The sequence below is a fragment of the Nanorana parkeri genome, unplaced genomic scaffold (assembly GCF_000935625.1).
Source record: "Nanorana parkeri isolate BGI_ZX_2015 unplaced genomic scaffold, ASM93562v1 scaffold250, whole genome shotgun sequence".
Lineage (NCBI taxonomy): Eukaryota > Metazoa > Chordata > Amphibia > Anura > Dicroglossidae > Nanorana > Nanorana parkeri.
Window position 1 is genome coordinate 628,673 of NW_017306518.1, and position 14,714 is coordinate 643,386.

Genomic DNA, 14,714 nt, shown 5'->3' on the forward strand with positions numbered 1-14,714 from the left:
ATATATATATATATAAAACATATTACCCAGATGTATTTGTTAAATGCAAATTATCCCCTGTGGTTTTGGGTTCTATATCAGTTGCACAATCAGCTATGGCTATTGTTGATATGCCCTTGGTTCCCACCACTGTGACCTTGGCTTTAACACTGCTTCATCCCTTGCTATGGGAAATTAATTTCAGCCACATATCACCTTTTCTTAACTTGTTTTTTTTTTTTTTTTTCAATGAAATACATTTTTCACTTTTATTTAATTTCCTGACAGACTAGGATACTGGGAGCACTGAGAGGAAGGAAGGACAGTAACAATTGTTCATCTAAATGACATCTTCAAGCAGGGATGGCTATATTACTTTTCAACCTGTGCTCATGTCTTGAGGCTTAAAAGGATAAAATGGTCTATCAGGTGAAGTTATAGCGTGTTAACCCAGAGGTGCTAACAATGACAATGTGGAAGAACTGGAGCTTGTGGTATACTTCCTAAGTTTGAGTGGAAAGGACACTATTAAGCACACAGTAGGTTGGCAAGAGACACTTAAAGGAGAACTATGTGGTAAGTGTTTTTCCCCATAGTTCTCCTAAGGGACATGGGAGAACACAAACTAGCATCCTCCCGTGACCCAAAGCTCAGTATGTTGCAAAATTCCTGCTTCAGGTATCCCAGGTGTCCCATTCCAATGCAGCTGTTGGCCAAATTAAGTAAATGAGAGGGCATCTGTTAGAAGAAGTCCACATGTTATTGTACATCGTACAATTACATGCGGTTTGGAAATTATGATTGTCGCTGGATGCAGGATAGATGTGTCCAGTGACAATCTTTTATCCCAAACCACATGTAATTGTACAATGTACAATTACATGCGGACTGCCGCTGACAGATGCGGTCGCTGTCAACCTGGCTCAGCAGCTGCATCTGAATTGGGACACCTGGGATTCCTGCCACAGGAATTCATAGGTTCTTGCTGCAGGAATCCTAAAAGTTCCTGTCTGAATGGAGCCTTATAGCTGAACTCCATCTACTGTAACGGTTAACTGCCTATTTTGCTTACAGGATGATGAATAAGGTGTTTTCCTTATCCTATTCCTCAATCCTGCTGTTTTTCTCCTCTTTGTATGACTGGCCTCTGGAAGCCTGTTCCCTTCACTGACCAGCGGGTCACAGCTCTCTGCCCAGCCATCCTACATTGTTTAGGAGGATACCAAGGCCTACCCACATTTTGGAGCATTGGACAGCAGAGGAGAGCACCAGCTGCCAGAGAAGGAATAGGAAGGCAAAATGAACAGTTGGGGAGGGGACCTACTGCAAGGGTAAAGATGTTTCATACCTGGAGTTCAGTTTTATTTTACAGAAATTTACTGGTTCAACCTTTTTGTCAACTGCTTTTTAAGTTTTTACATTTTTAAGTTTATACATCCAACCAAAAAAAGAGCAACTCATAAGGTACAGGTGATCATTGATTATAAATGATTTCAGATGCAATAAAGTTAATTTTTATGTATTGTTTTAGCAGAGGTTTTCAAACAGTTCAGCTGCAGTAACAGTATCATCATGGTTGTCACTCCTCTGTATGATATAATCTCTTTCAGCCTCAAGATGTCACCATTGCAGTTGTAATAGATTAGCTACATTCTATAGGTATACTATGATTACACTTGGTCCTTTCATTAGTTATCATATACTTAGTGCTCTGTAAATGCTATATAAGCTATGATTCTTTTTTTATAAGACGCTCTAAAAGCATGGGGGAGTAAAGAAATTATTTGCATGGGTCTTCTCACTAGCCTTGATTGAGGTAAAAACTAGGGATGCACCGATACTTTTCGAGTACCAATGCCGATACTTGGCATTTTCATGAGAACTACCAGGGTTACAGACATTAGTCTGTATTGTTTTAAAAAAAACTGTCAATAAACAAAAATGTATCAGTACTGGTACTTGTAAGTACTTGGGCAAGTATCAATTGTACTCGCAAAACTGGTATCAGTGCATCCCTTTATTTATATTTATAAAAAAGAAAATCATACATTAAAACAGAGATGTACAAATCCCAGGAGCTCCGTGTGCTCCTTACAAATGACAGCTGCCTCCTAACTTTAGAATTTTTCTCTAGTCTAGTCTTGGAGCTGGAAAAGTATCTGTACTTGTACTGAGTACTGTACTTGGTATCGGTGCATCCCTAGTATAAAACCTTGATTTTGTTTAACTAGAAATAACTTCTGTTATAAGAACAAAATTATGTACTTAACTGTATTTTTCATCCAGAACTTTTCTAGTGTTTTTTTGCCATCCTTACCGTGATTGACTATTGTGTTTCTAAAGCTGACCATACATATTACAATCTGATGGAACGATCTTTGTACAATGTCTTTTAGATTTATCCCAAACTGTTTTACCTAAAAATTCAATTTCCAATTAGACAGGCCCCTGTACTACATAGTTGTTGGAAGAAATTGTAAAGTAAGATCGCAACATACATGGTCAACTATATGATTAATGTCTGCAACCCCCCTCTGCCAATCCCTGCACTGGCTTCCACTCGCCCAAAGGATAAAATTCAAAATGTTAACAATCACTTATAAAGCCGTCCACAACTCTGCCCCCCGATATATCTCAAACATTGTCTCAAAATATCACCCTAACCATCCTCTCCGCTCCTCCCAAGAACTCCTGCTTTCCAGCTCCCTTGTCAACTCCTCCCATATTCACCTCCAGAAGTACTCTAGAGTCTCTCCCATCCTCTGGAACTCTTTACCCCAACCTGTCCGTCTATCTCCCACTCTGACTGCCTTTAGGCGATCCCTACACACTCATCTCTTCAGGGAAGCCTATCGCACCTCAACCTAACCATCACATTCTCAAACAATTCCTGACCACACAGCTACCTCCTCATGTATCACTAGCCCCTCCCTTTTAGATTGTAAGCCCTCACAGACAGGGCGCTATATAAATCTTGTATAATAATATTCATTTTTCAATACATTTTCAGATTTTAATAAAACTCTGGGAAATGTTGAGAAGCTGCTCCTGCCGTTTTCGATATCAAGAAGCATATTGCTGCTCTTTTTCAATGAGAAGTACAATTACGGCATCAGATCATTTTAATACAAATTTTCAAAAACGTGTTTAGCCTGAAATACACAGGTGACATTCTCTCTGCTGTAGAGAAGCAACACAGCTAGGTAACCTCTCTGACCCCAACTTGTGACCAGTCAGTGATGAAGCAGCAAGGGGCTGATGAGGTCATTCATCTAACATTCTTCCTGCCAGCATGTTCCTTCTCAGCACATTGTGAGAAGCCTGACACTAATTGACGCCTGCCGGTGACCATCTTATTGATGGACGCCCGCAGAGAGAGGAGGGGACGTTCATCTGGCGGGATGAGGTATGCCGCCGGGTCCCCTCCACTCTGCTGACACTGTTGGGCTCTCAGTCTATGGCCGAGTGCCTGACTTTTTAGACGGGGTGACACCAAAATGACTGTCAGTAATTTTGGTGTCACCACTCCAATGGTGTCACCCGGGTGCGGGCCGCACCCCACTTGTGACGCCACTGCTTCTATCAGGCCATCCATGGCAAAACACTTTTGATTTGCTAGGCTGCTGGTAGGTCAAATCAGTTAAAGCCCAGTTTTAGTAAACCCCAACTCAGGTCCGAATAGTGGATATTGGATATAATACTTCAGGGGCAACAGAAAAGAAGGTTGCATTGTGTCAGGATGACCATACACAGCGTAATTGGCATTGCACATGTGCCCTGCATTTGCTGGTGAAAGCCCCAGATCTCGATACAGCAACTTCCCATACTTGTTTGCTTTAATTTGTGTGCCTCAGCAGCTGCTAGCTTCTGTCCCCACCTGCTGCCCCAAGTGCCACCTGTTAGACCTGTTTCATAGAGCCAAGGCAAGTGCTCGAAAACTCCTTAGAGTGTTAAAGGTGTGACAGGTGGCAGACAGCTTGGCAGGTGGGGACAGGTACTAGCAGTTGATAGGGACACATACTGTATTAAAGAAAAAATACAGATAGGACCTAGGGGCACTCACCAATAGAGGAAAAGCAATGCCCACATGGGCACATTTCAGAGAGAGGGGGGAATTAGTGCTGGGCGGAAGTTTTGTCCTGGGGATTGTATTGGGAGGAGGAGAGAATATTTATTTGTGGAAGGAATTGTCTGACTCTTGCGCTCTGTGCGTTAGTTACTCTTGCCATTTTTTCTACTTACTCATGATCCCTGAACTCTGTGCATTACTCCTAGCCCCTGTGCTGTGTGCATTAGGAACCCCTGACTCCTGCAATTTGTGCATTGCATTCTCCTGACCTCTGTGCCTTTCATACTCTTGACCTCTGTGCATTGTACTCCTTCCACCTGCACTCTCTGTGTTACATACTCCTGTCCCCTGTGTTTTGTGCATTTTGTACTCCTGTCCCTTGTGCTCTGTAAAATGTGTATTCCTGACCCCTGCATTCTGTGTATTATGTTATGTACTCTTGACCACTGTACTTTGTATGTTATGTACACCTGACCCCTGTACTCTGTGCTTTGTGCATTTTGTACTTATGTCCTCTGTGCTGTGTGTGTATTGTTTCTTACTTCTAACCCTTGCACTTTGTGCATTATGTACTCTGATCCCTGCATTCTGTGCCTTACATACTCTTGTCCCATGTGCTTTGCGCATTTTTTACTCTTTATGCTATTTTGCACAGTATATATACCTGATCAAAGTGTTCATTTTTGAAGTTCCAGGTTTCAAGGTAGTTCTCAACTACTTTAATGAAGTACTTCTTTAAGTTAAACTACGAAAAATTGGTAGCTCTCAGTCTAACAGGGTTATTCACAAAAGGGTGAAGAGTTTGGAGCTGGGAGGAGAAGTGAACAATCTAGGACAACATAGCTGAACTGGAAAGTGAGTTGAATTGGAGAATTTTTCCAAATCAGCTATGTTGGCCTAGATTGTTCACTTCTCCTGTCTTCTCCAAACTCATCACCCTTTTGTGAATAACCCTGTTAGTCTTGTGTGCAGAAAAACATACTTAATAGAAGAGTTTCATTTTTTTTAATGATTGTGCGGCTGTTTATATGTGTCTGTGGGACTTTAACTTGTGGCATAGTAATTAAAACATATTTTGTGGGTAAATTGACTGTGGCACATGTGTAGCATGTATACAGTGAGTAGGCTTAAGTTTTATATAACAATAACCCTTTAACCCCCTCCCACTGTTAGCACAGTTTGGCCACATGCACTATTTACAGTGACACACTATGCAAGTCGCATCACTGTTCTACTTAAGGGGCCAAGGTTGCCCCCAGATCAGTTGCAATGCTAGCAAGACCCCTGTTCAGCCTTATAGTTGTAAGTAATGTGACTGTCACTCTTAGGATATTCTTAGTATCAATAAGCAAATTAGTGTCAAGTTTAGCAAATCAGACAATCCTAGGCCCGGCACATGTGGTTCGCATCATGGGATATCGCTTTCAGCACCCTTCCACCCGGCTTCCTTCAATCAGCTGATCTAAGGAGCATGTTAGAAAAATTCTTAGCCGAATGGAACTAGCAGCCAAAAACTGCAAAAACCGTTTGGCCAATAGCAGACTACAAAGGGGGTTTCACTTGTAAGTGTTGATGGAGTAATCTGTTCTTTTTTTTTCGTTCAGTCCGTGGTTTGAAGGAAAAAACAGACACATGTATACCCTGCTTAAGTGTGCATAAATGCATAAGGTTTTAAATGTCTTATCTGTATTTGTTTCTTATTTAAGTCTCAGCATCAGCCCATTCAGCTTTCCAGCAGTGATCAGTCTCCAGTGGCCCAACATGTCTCTTACCTTGTCATAGCCACACTGATTGCTGATTTGAGAGGGATAGTTGTGACAACGCAGGTGGCATGTAGGACCATTGGAGGTAGACTGGTGTGCTTTATCTTCAGCCTGCTGTGGTGAAGCTAAATATTGGTCTGATATTAAGGCTCACTTCAAAAACAAACAAAAGTAAGATAATTAACCACGTACTGACCGGGGTGTTAAGCCCCCTTCCTGGCCAGGCAATTTTTCAGTATTCAGCGCTGCAGAAATTTGGCTGACATTTATTCCGTCATGAAACGCTGTACTGAAATTAATTTTATACAATTTTTTGGGAAAGATAGAGCTTTCTTTTGGTGGTATTTAATCACCACTGGGGTTTTTTTTTTTTACTATATAACGAAAAAAGTACAGAACATTTTGAAAAAAAGCCTGTTTTCCCTACATTATGTTATAAAACACTTATCAGCACAACTTATCACTCAATTTTTTGGTAAAATATAAAAGACGGGGTCACATCAGGTATCCGGGATCCCTTGTGTGTTTCTGTGCTTTTAAGGAGGCTGGTCTTCCTCCTGACAAACCTGCACCCAATTTGAAATCTTCTGCCCCCATGTGCTCCAAGATGGAGACTCTTATAGTTTAGAGTTAGGACCGCACTATAAGAGGTGCCTTGGCGCGGCAGTGCGGCTTTCACATTTTCTGCAGAAGACTTGTATCCAAACCTCTGTTATTAACCTCAGTGGTGAGACAAGTTGTTTTACATGCTGGTTTGTGAGTGTGCCATGATGCCTTTCTACTGTTTTACATCAGGTAAATAGACACCAAACATGTCAAGCTTTAAAATTACTACCATGCCTAAAAATGGCCATAGGCTACACTTTAAAAGCTTTCACCGCTGATCAGTTTTGTGTTATCAGTGATTAATGGCCTCACTGCAGTGTTCACGGCGATATGTAACATTTGTGGCATAATCGTTGTTTTAGCATGTAAGCACACCCAACTCGTATTTACGTTTTTAAGTACCCCCGCGGGAGCGGGGGACTTAAAACATTTTTTGTTTTTTATTTTTCTTAATATGAGACTTTCTTTTGTTGTTTAAACTTTTTTTTTTTTTACACTTAACTTGATTGCTATCACATAGGGGGGGGCTAACCAGCCCCCTATGTGATAGCCAAAATACAATGACAGGTCCTCTTTAGGGAGATATCAGGGGTCTCTAAGAAGCTGATGAAGGAGAGATCTGCTTCACCAGCTTCTTCTCTGGCAATAGCACCCAGGCAAATGACAGCTAAAGGCGGAAGGCGGAAGTGAAGTAATAGACATTTAGAGAGAGGAGGAGAGATCAGCGTGGGGAATGCTGATTTCTCCTCCTTCTCTGTACAAAGAGCCAACCGGTGTTCTCGGTCCCGGGCACTGCAGGGAGGATAGCGGGATAACCGGCAGCAGCAGCAGAGGGGGACACGACAGCGGGGGCGGAGGGGGAGGCACTGTGCGTGGTTATACAAGCAATCAGCCTGTAGAGCCAGCCGAACACTTGTATATAACAGCTGGTAATGGCTGTTCACATTCCCCGTGGGATCCTGCTCCGGTGAACTAAAAAAAAAACATGTAAATGTATGTACACCTGCCGGGAAGTGACCGCCGCCCACCCATATTTTTTCGATGGGAGGACGGCAAGGGGTTAAAAAAATGTGTATATGGACACTAAGGGGTCTATTCACTAAGCTGCCGAAGGATCTAGCTGTAGCTTCAGCTGATCCTTCGGCTAGCTTCGGCCCCAGGACCCCTTCGGTTCAGTAGAACTGAAGGGCTGCTGTTCGGGCAATTCACTATAACCCATACAGCTCCCGAAGGTGAAAGCCAAAGCTGGCCGAACGGCCGGCGATTGGCCAGCCGACAGCCTGCTTCTATCAGCTGGGCGGAGCCAGCCGTCATCTCATGGCTGGCTCCAGCCACTTGCAGAGAGATCAGCGTCCCTGGTTACCAGGTAACGAGGGATGCCATCTGTCATTACACACTAAGAACCCAGCGGGGTCGCTATGATATCACATCGGCCTCTCCGTGTTCTCAGTGTGTAATGACAGATGGCGTCCCTGGTTACCTGGTAACCAGGGACCCTGATCTGTCATTACTCTCCCGGACGCTCTGGGAGTCTAATACGGCTCCCGGCCACCCAGGAGAGAAACACTTTCTCCTGGAAAGGTTTACTCTGCTCGATCGAGCAGAATAAACCTTTCCTTGGGATCTGTTTTTTTTCTGTATAGGAATGCATAGCTTGATTCCTATTGGCTATTTCACTTTGCAATAGCCAATAACAAACTAGCTATTGCACTCGCCCACTGCAGCTGACAATCAGCAGAGGGGGACCTGCAGTTCTCCATCAGGTCCCCTTCTGGCAGCTTTGTGAATAGACCCCTGAGTTTGTTAAACTTGACACTATAATGGGGCTTTAAAATTTGTTCATTGCTACTAAGGATAGATTTAAAATGACAGTCACATTGTCAAGCAGAGTATGGTGACCCTAACACAAGATGCCCCAGAAGTATTTTATCCAATGTTCATTATGATCTGTTCGGACTTGACGTTCACTAAGTCTGGGCATAAATAAACTGATTGTTAAGTATTTGTCCTTTCTCAAAACCACCAAAATATTTTAAATGCTAAAACTGCCAGAAAAGATCCATGCAAATGACTGAACAGTGAAAGGATTACCGTATATTAAAATATATTTTTTTACATTTACACACACAGCGTCAGTGACCTCAACATTCAGATGATGACATTTTTCAGCATGCTAGACGATTATCAAATGCTTCCATTAATTCTTACTATTCAGACAAATGCATGATTTCATTGATAATATATAAAATAGTAGGATAATATACAGTAAATTTGTATTATAGGAGGATTTTCCAACTATGAGCAAAGAATCAATAGTGAAACACGAATAATCAAAAACATTATGCAATAAATAATAGAAATAAAAGAAAAGAAAAAGAGCATTATTAATAATACCATACAAACAGCAAATAGTTTTGTTTTATTATGAAAAATGTAGGCACATCTGTCAGTTACAATATATTTTGATAAATATACAATATATAAATTGATATTTTGTCCTATCAACAGTTCAGTTGCCCTAGAATTTTTTTTTATAATACCACAATCTAAAATACAAATGCTGAAAATGCAAGTCATCACACATGTCCAAAGAAAAGTTTTTGGGAGTTTTTTTGTTGCTTATCAAAAAATGTAAATATAATAAATACCCTCACAAAAAAAGTTATTTGATAAAAAGGAAAGAATGAAGTTAATATAAACATGATTTCTTTTTCTCCATATTGAAAAGAATTGATAAATTAAACCACAGGGATTTGCACATTAGTTACATTTTACTTCTGAACTCAAATGTCAAACAATTTAATTTTAAACATTTAAAACCATCTTACCTCAGCCATCAGACTCTTGTTACTCATTTCCATATCCTCGGTTTTATTTTTGCCATGGGAAGTCATTTTCTAGGCACTGAGTACTAAAATAAACAGCTAACATTCATCTCTAAAGTACAATTTCCATACCCAATGCAAGACCAAAATCAAGTATGGAAGAAGCTTCAATCCCTTAATTATTAACAGTGTCTTCTCCTTGTCATGCGTAATTTGTCCTGAACATTAGTTTTGTTTTTTTCTTTCCTATACTTATTTGTCCTGTTTTGGCTAATGTTTATCAGGAGCATGCAAGTCATTTAATTGCTCAGCAAAGTTTTTTTTCCACCTCTCAAAGCAGGATTTATCATTATTTTGCAACAGATGTAATGTAATTTATATATCTATATATCAACTACAATTATCATTGCTGACACTATATTAACAATTTGTGTTATGCTTGTCCTTTCTGGAATCTATAGCTTTGGAAGTAAGTGGAATACAAATGCTGGTTAGGATGTGAAAGAGTCAGTATAGGTGATCTGACTAGTAGCTTCTACATTCCAGAGGATCTCTACTGTCTCCTTGATTTGTGGCATCTAATTGCAGGATTGTGAACTGAACACCAGACTCAATTTAATAGTTCAGAAACATCTATATTAAATGTAGGGTTGGGGGACAGTATAGACATAGCCAACACGTTTTAGGGGCTCCTACAAATACCCCCTTCATCAGGGCTCACTAAGGGAGAACATGAGTCCGGACTGTGATGGCTTGAATTTAGATACCATTATGCCGAGTGTGTGAGAATGCAAAAAGCTGCCAAATCAGCTGCTATCTGTAAAGCTGGCCATACATGGCTCGAATTTCAGATGATTCCACAGAATTGGTCAAAATTCATGACATAGGTGGCCCCGCCAGCAGTCCCCCCAAAGAAAATTTGAAGGAGCCAGGTCGAAAATGGTAACTGCATCATGCCAATGTGTTGTGAATACAAGAGCCTGTCTGAATTTAAGGGCCAGCAGGTAAAGAGTTCACCATCCCAACCGTGTGTGTGGACAATGAAAACAAGTTATTACTCTCCTTCAATCCTCTAGGCAAGATCAGCTGAAGCTACGGCTAGATCATTCGGCAGCTTTGTGAATAACCCCCTATGTTTCTGGCAAAATTGCAACTAGTTTGATGAAGGACTACCTCCTGATTTGTAATCATTTGCAAATTGATTCACTCCCCTTCCAGTGTGACCCTACTGTTAGGGTATGATTGCACAAGGTTTTCATGATGGTGCTTTTTCATTGAAAGCAAAATATACTCACTGAACTGATGATAGTTGTATCATCTCAGCACTGAATGCAGATGGAACAATTCGGATGCTGCCACATGTGCTGACAGATCTTCTGTCTGATTGCAGACTTATAATCGCAGACATTAAAAATACTCTCATGTGACTTTAACCTGAGGGCACACTCATGGAGAGGAAGCTTTTCATATATGGTTTTTTTTTTCTTGAATACCATCTCATGTTAATTCCTTACTGAGCTGATGATTGCTGCATCATGTGAGTGAGGATAGATTTTGTAAGGCAAGAATACATGCTTGCAGAAAACTTGACAGATAATTTTTAGTTTCAAAAATTCCAGGCATGAAACATTCCTGATTGACAAAACTGAGAAAATGAATTTTGCTTTTTTGCATAATAATAATAATAAATATAAATGTTAATTATTATTATTATTATTATTTCTACAATCAAGGCAGCCTTTATGTCTGCATAATAGATAAACCAACATTTGCTACCTACCCAACAAACATGCTGCTTGACAAAGCTGCTTCTATCTACCTCATTATACATCCAGCATAGGCTATAGTCATATATTTATAGATCCTTCTGAAGAGCGGTGTAATGAGTGCATAGTAGGCTGAGTGTTAATGGGGTGATGTGAATGAGATTATTCATTATATTCCTGCAATGCTCACATCATCACTGTTTCTTGGTAATGTATTACTGCCCGGGAGTCATGGTCAAGTAACATTAATGTGAATGTACTAATTGCTAACTTGTACTGGCAACTGTTTTAGTAATACACGTGTCCCTTAATAGAAAAGGCTCAGCAAAGTCAAAGACTTCTGCTATTTTCTCCACTGGCAACTAATTGAAGGGGCACTTCTCCATTGACCACAAATGAAATTGGGGTATTTAACCCTGATCATCAATGTAATTGTGGCATTTACACTGACCAACAATGAAACCGAGCTATTTACACTGACTACCAGTATAACATGAGCACTTACACTGAACAATAATGTAGCAGGAGCATTTACAATATAATGACTAGGGACTAGGGACATTTATTGTACACTTATGTAACAGCGGCATTTACACTGATTGCCAATATACAGAGACTTTTATTGGCGGATATTGTGGCTTCCAAGAGATACCAATATACATGGGGCTTTTATTAAGTTGGACATAAGCCACCACATAACAACAGTCTATAGTAAAAATAGACTAACCTGACAGGTCAGCTGACATCTGGCTGATTGGTTATTTCACTTTGAATGACTTTAGGTTATTATGATCAGGTTGGTAGGCTTAAAGCTTTAAGAAAACCTGGTAAAATAGCCAGACATTTATCAATGAAAATATAACTGAACTGTTGCAAATGGCTGCTGTTGCAGTTACTATCCATCAAATTATTTCTTTAACAAAGTTACCTTTCTGGTGACAGGAACTCAGCTTCTTGCTACTTTCAACAGTTTCTTACAGAACATTTTCTAACAAGGACACAGTCTTCCCTAGACATCCTTGAGATACATGGACTGTTTAAGGTCCTTCTATTGCATGTTATTTGATACTCATATATTTATCACCTCTCTTTTATTGTTATTTCTCATATTCTGCCCATTCGGGTCTTTTAAGATCGTAATATTTATCAGTCTGCAAAGACTCTATCAGAAGCAAACCACTGGAACATGATTCTGGGATAGCTGTGGAGCCATTTAACCCCTCAGCTATAGAAAATGTTTTAGTTCCTGGGCACCGGAGCAATTTTGCCATTTTTGCTATGTGTTTGTTTAACCATAATTTCAATCTTCCCCATTTATTGCACCTTCACATATTTTATACAGTTTTTTTAAAGGACAACATGGGTTTTAATTTGATGTGACATATACATATATAGATTCTTAATTTTGTTTTTTTTTTAAATACACATTTTTTTAACAGTTTTGGCAATAATAATGTGTACATAATTAGTGAAGTTAACAGAAAGTAATTCATAATAAATTATTTTATTTGTCCTGAGTTACAGGGTATACCATATGTCTGGGATTTCAGTTTATTTTGGGAGTTATAGGTCAAAAAATACAAGGAGTGAAATTGAATTTTAGTGTGGAACAATTTTAGAATGTCGTATATTTGTCTCCTTACTTTAATTGCCTCCTCGACACCATATTCTCTTATCTTTTTTTATTAAACATATTTTTTTACTTTTTTTTACCTTTTTTTACTTTTCTTAATTTTTTTCATTTGTAATAACTTTCAAAAAACTGTTTAAATCTGTTTTTAAAAACTAGGGGGCACTAAAGGGTTATTTTTTTTATTCACAGAAGCTTTGGATACTTCTGTATTCTGATGAGACACTGTATTCTCGAGAGATATTTTGTATCACTTTATAGCACACTGATCCGGCTTGCAGCTCCACAACATAGTGAGCTGCAGATCAAATCAGTGGCTGTATCAGCACTGTGATCACTGTGATTGGCTATTGCAGTGATCACAGTACAGGACCCCCTGATTTGCTGTGGAAGGTCTGCCTCGGACACTGAGGTACCCAGCAACAGCACAAACCCCATGAGGGCTAGTCCCACCACAGACCAGCGCTCATTTTCCTGCCTGACGGAATTATTCCATCAATGGTTAAGTATTTGAAAGATTTTGACTGAATAATTCCGTCATTGGCCGGGAAGGGGTTCATTTCACTGTTAAAGTCAATATATGTGAAAAATAAGTCAAGACAACTGGACTTGCTGTATTTTTCTTGAAGACATTTCATTGGTCATCCAACCGACTTTCTCAATTCAGACTTGCCCTGACTTATTTTTTACAGATATACCATGACCTGGATGAATGAGAACCTTCAGAGACATGTTAAAGTCAATGTTCAACAGCTGGATTTTTGAAATAAATATCCTGTGTTTTTTATAGTTCAACATCTAGGACTGGTACTTTAGATATGAGTGAGCCCAGATGCTTGTCCTGTTTGTGTCTTTTAGCTTAAATAAGCATTTCTACCAAATTGTATTAAAGCTACCAGCCTTACAACCTGATCATGATAACCTGATGTTATTCAAAGGGAATTAACCTATCGTCCTTAAAAGGACCACTACATGGAGGACAGAACCTGCACCAAGTGGGATGGGCAGAGCCACAAGTGTGAGTTACTCAACCCCTAGTGCACTGCTTCCTTGTGACCCCACTGGATTAATATTTTCTGTAATTTAGATTGCTGTTGAGCGCCCCCTAAAATCATCTCCTTGCTGTACCATATCACTGCTTGTGACTTCACTGGGTCAATCCTTGCTGCACCTGAGATTGCTATCAGTGGACTTACTCTTTACTGTGTCATATTACTGTCCCATGACCTTGCTACCTATCCCTTGCTGTGCCAGTGATTGCTGTCCTGTGGACCTATGCCTGTTATAACCCTCCTGTTTGCTGAACCCCTTAATAAAGTCCTTTGGCCAAGGGACCTAAATCCCTGCTGATCTCCATGAGTGCTCTGTTCTGCCCAAACCTCTGTCACAAACTGGTGACAGCATTGGGAGCAGAACATTTAAGATGGTGGAAAACAGCAGTGCCCTAACACTGAACTTAGCCTGGGGTAACAAATATAGGAACTGGATTGTGGCAGGTATGCAAGAGAAGGCGATGAAGATGTGGCCACCCTCAGATCCAACATGGACGGTAAGCAGGATACTATTGAAGGGCTCACAAGAGAGAAACCCTGGCACCTCCAGAGGACAGGACCCACCCCTCTCCTGCCCATGAGCCTTTGTGTGCAGAAAGATTCTTCACATATATTGAACATGTATGTTGTTTGCAACATGTGCCCTGAACAAATTGGTTTCATTACCTGGTGGGCCTGCTAGAATAAAGTAGCTTTCTGGGATGTATTGGTTGGTGTGCTGAGTACTCTTTTTTGTTCCATACTTGTAATTGATGTTTATATTGTTTTTTCCACGATAGTTGTACATAGTGCCCCTGGGAGGTGTATTAGTGTTGATTTTTATTACTATAGATGCCAATGTAAATGAGGAGGGGAGGGGGGAATTGGTAGGTCCTATAGTGTTTGTAATAAACATTCCTAACACATTCACCAAAGAAAGTGTGTAAACCTCATCGGGTGCTGTAATATTCACCGGTCACATTGAGTGGCAATTGTAAAGGGGGCAGCAAGCACATTGGCCTCTCCCCCGCAACCCCTCACCCCC

At 40.3% G+C, this 14,714-nt stretch overlaps 1 protein-coding gene across 1 annotated transcript in view; it reads right to left on the reverse strand.

The window, feature by feature from the left end:
- The window catches only part of LOC108787236 (solute carrier family 23 member 1-like), a 141,981-nt gene extending 132,553 nt beyond the window's left edge, over positions 1-9,428 (reverse strand). Inside the window, exon 1 of the mRNA XM_018556733.1 lies at positions 9,246-9,428. Within this exon, the coding sequence (XP_018412235.1) occupies positions 9,246-9,311 (66 nt within the window). The 5' untranslated portion in view covers positions 9,312-9,428. The remainder of the gene's footprint in view (positions 1-9,245) is intronic.
- Positions 9,429-14,714: the final 5,286 nt, after the last annotated feature.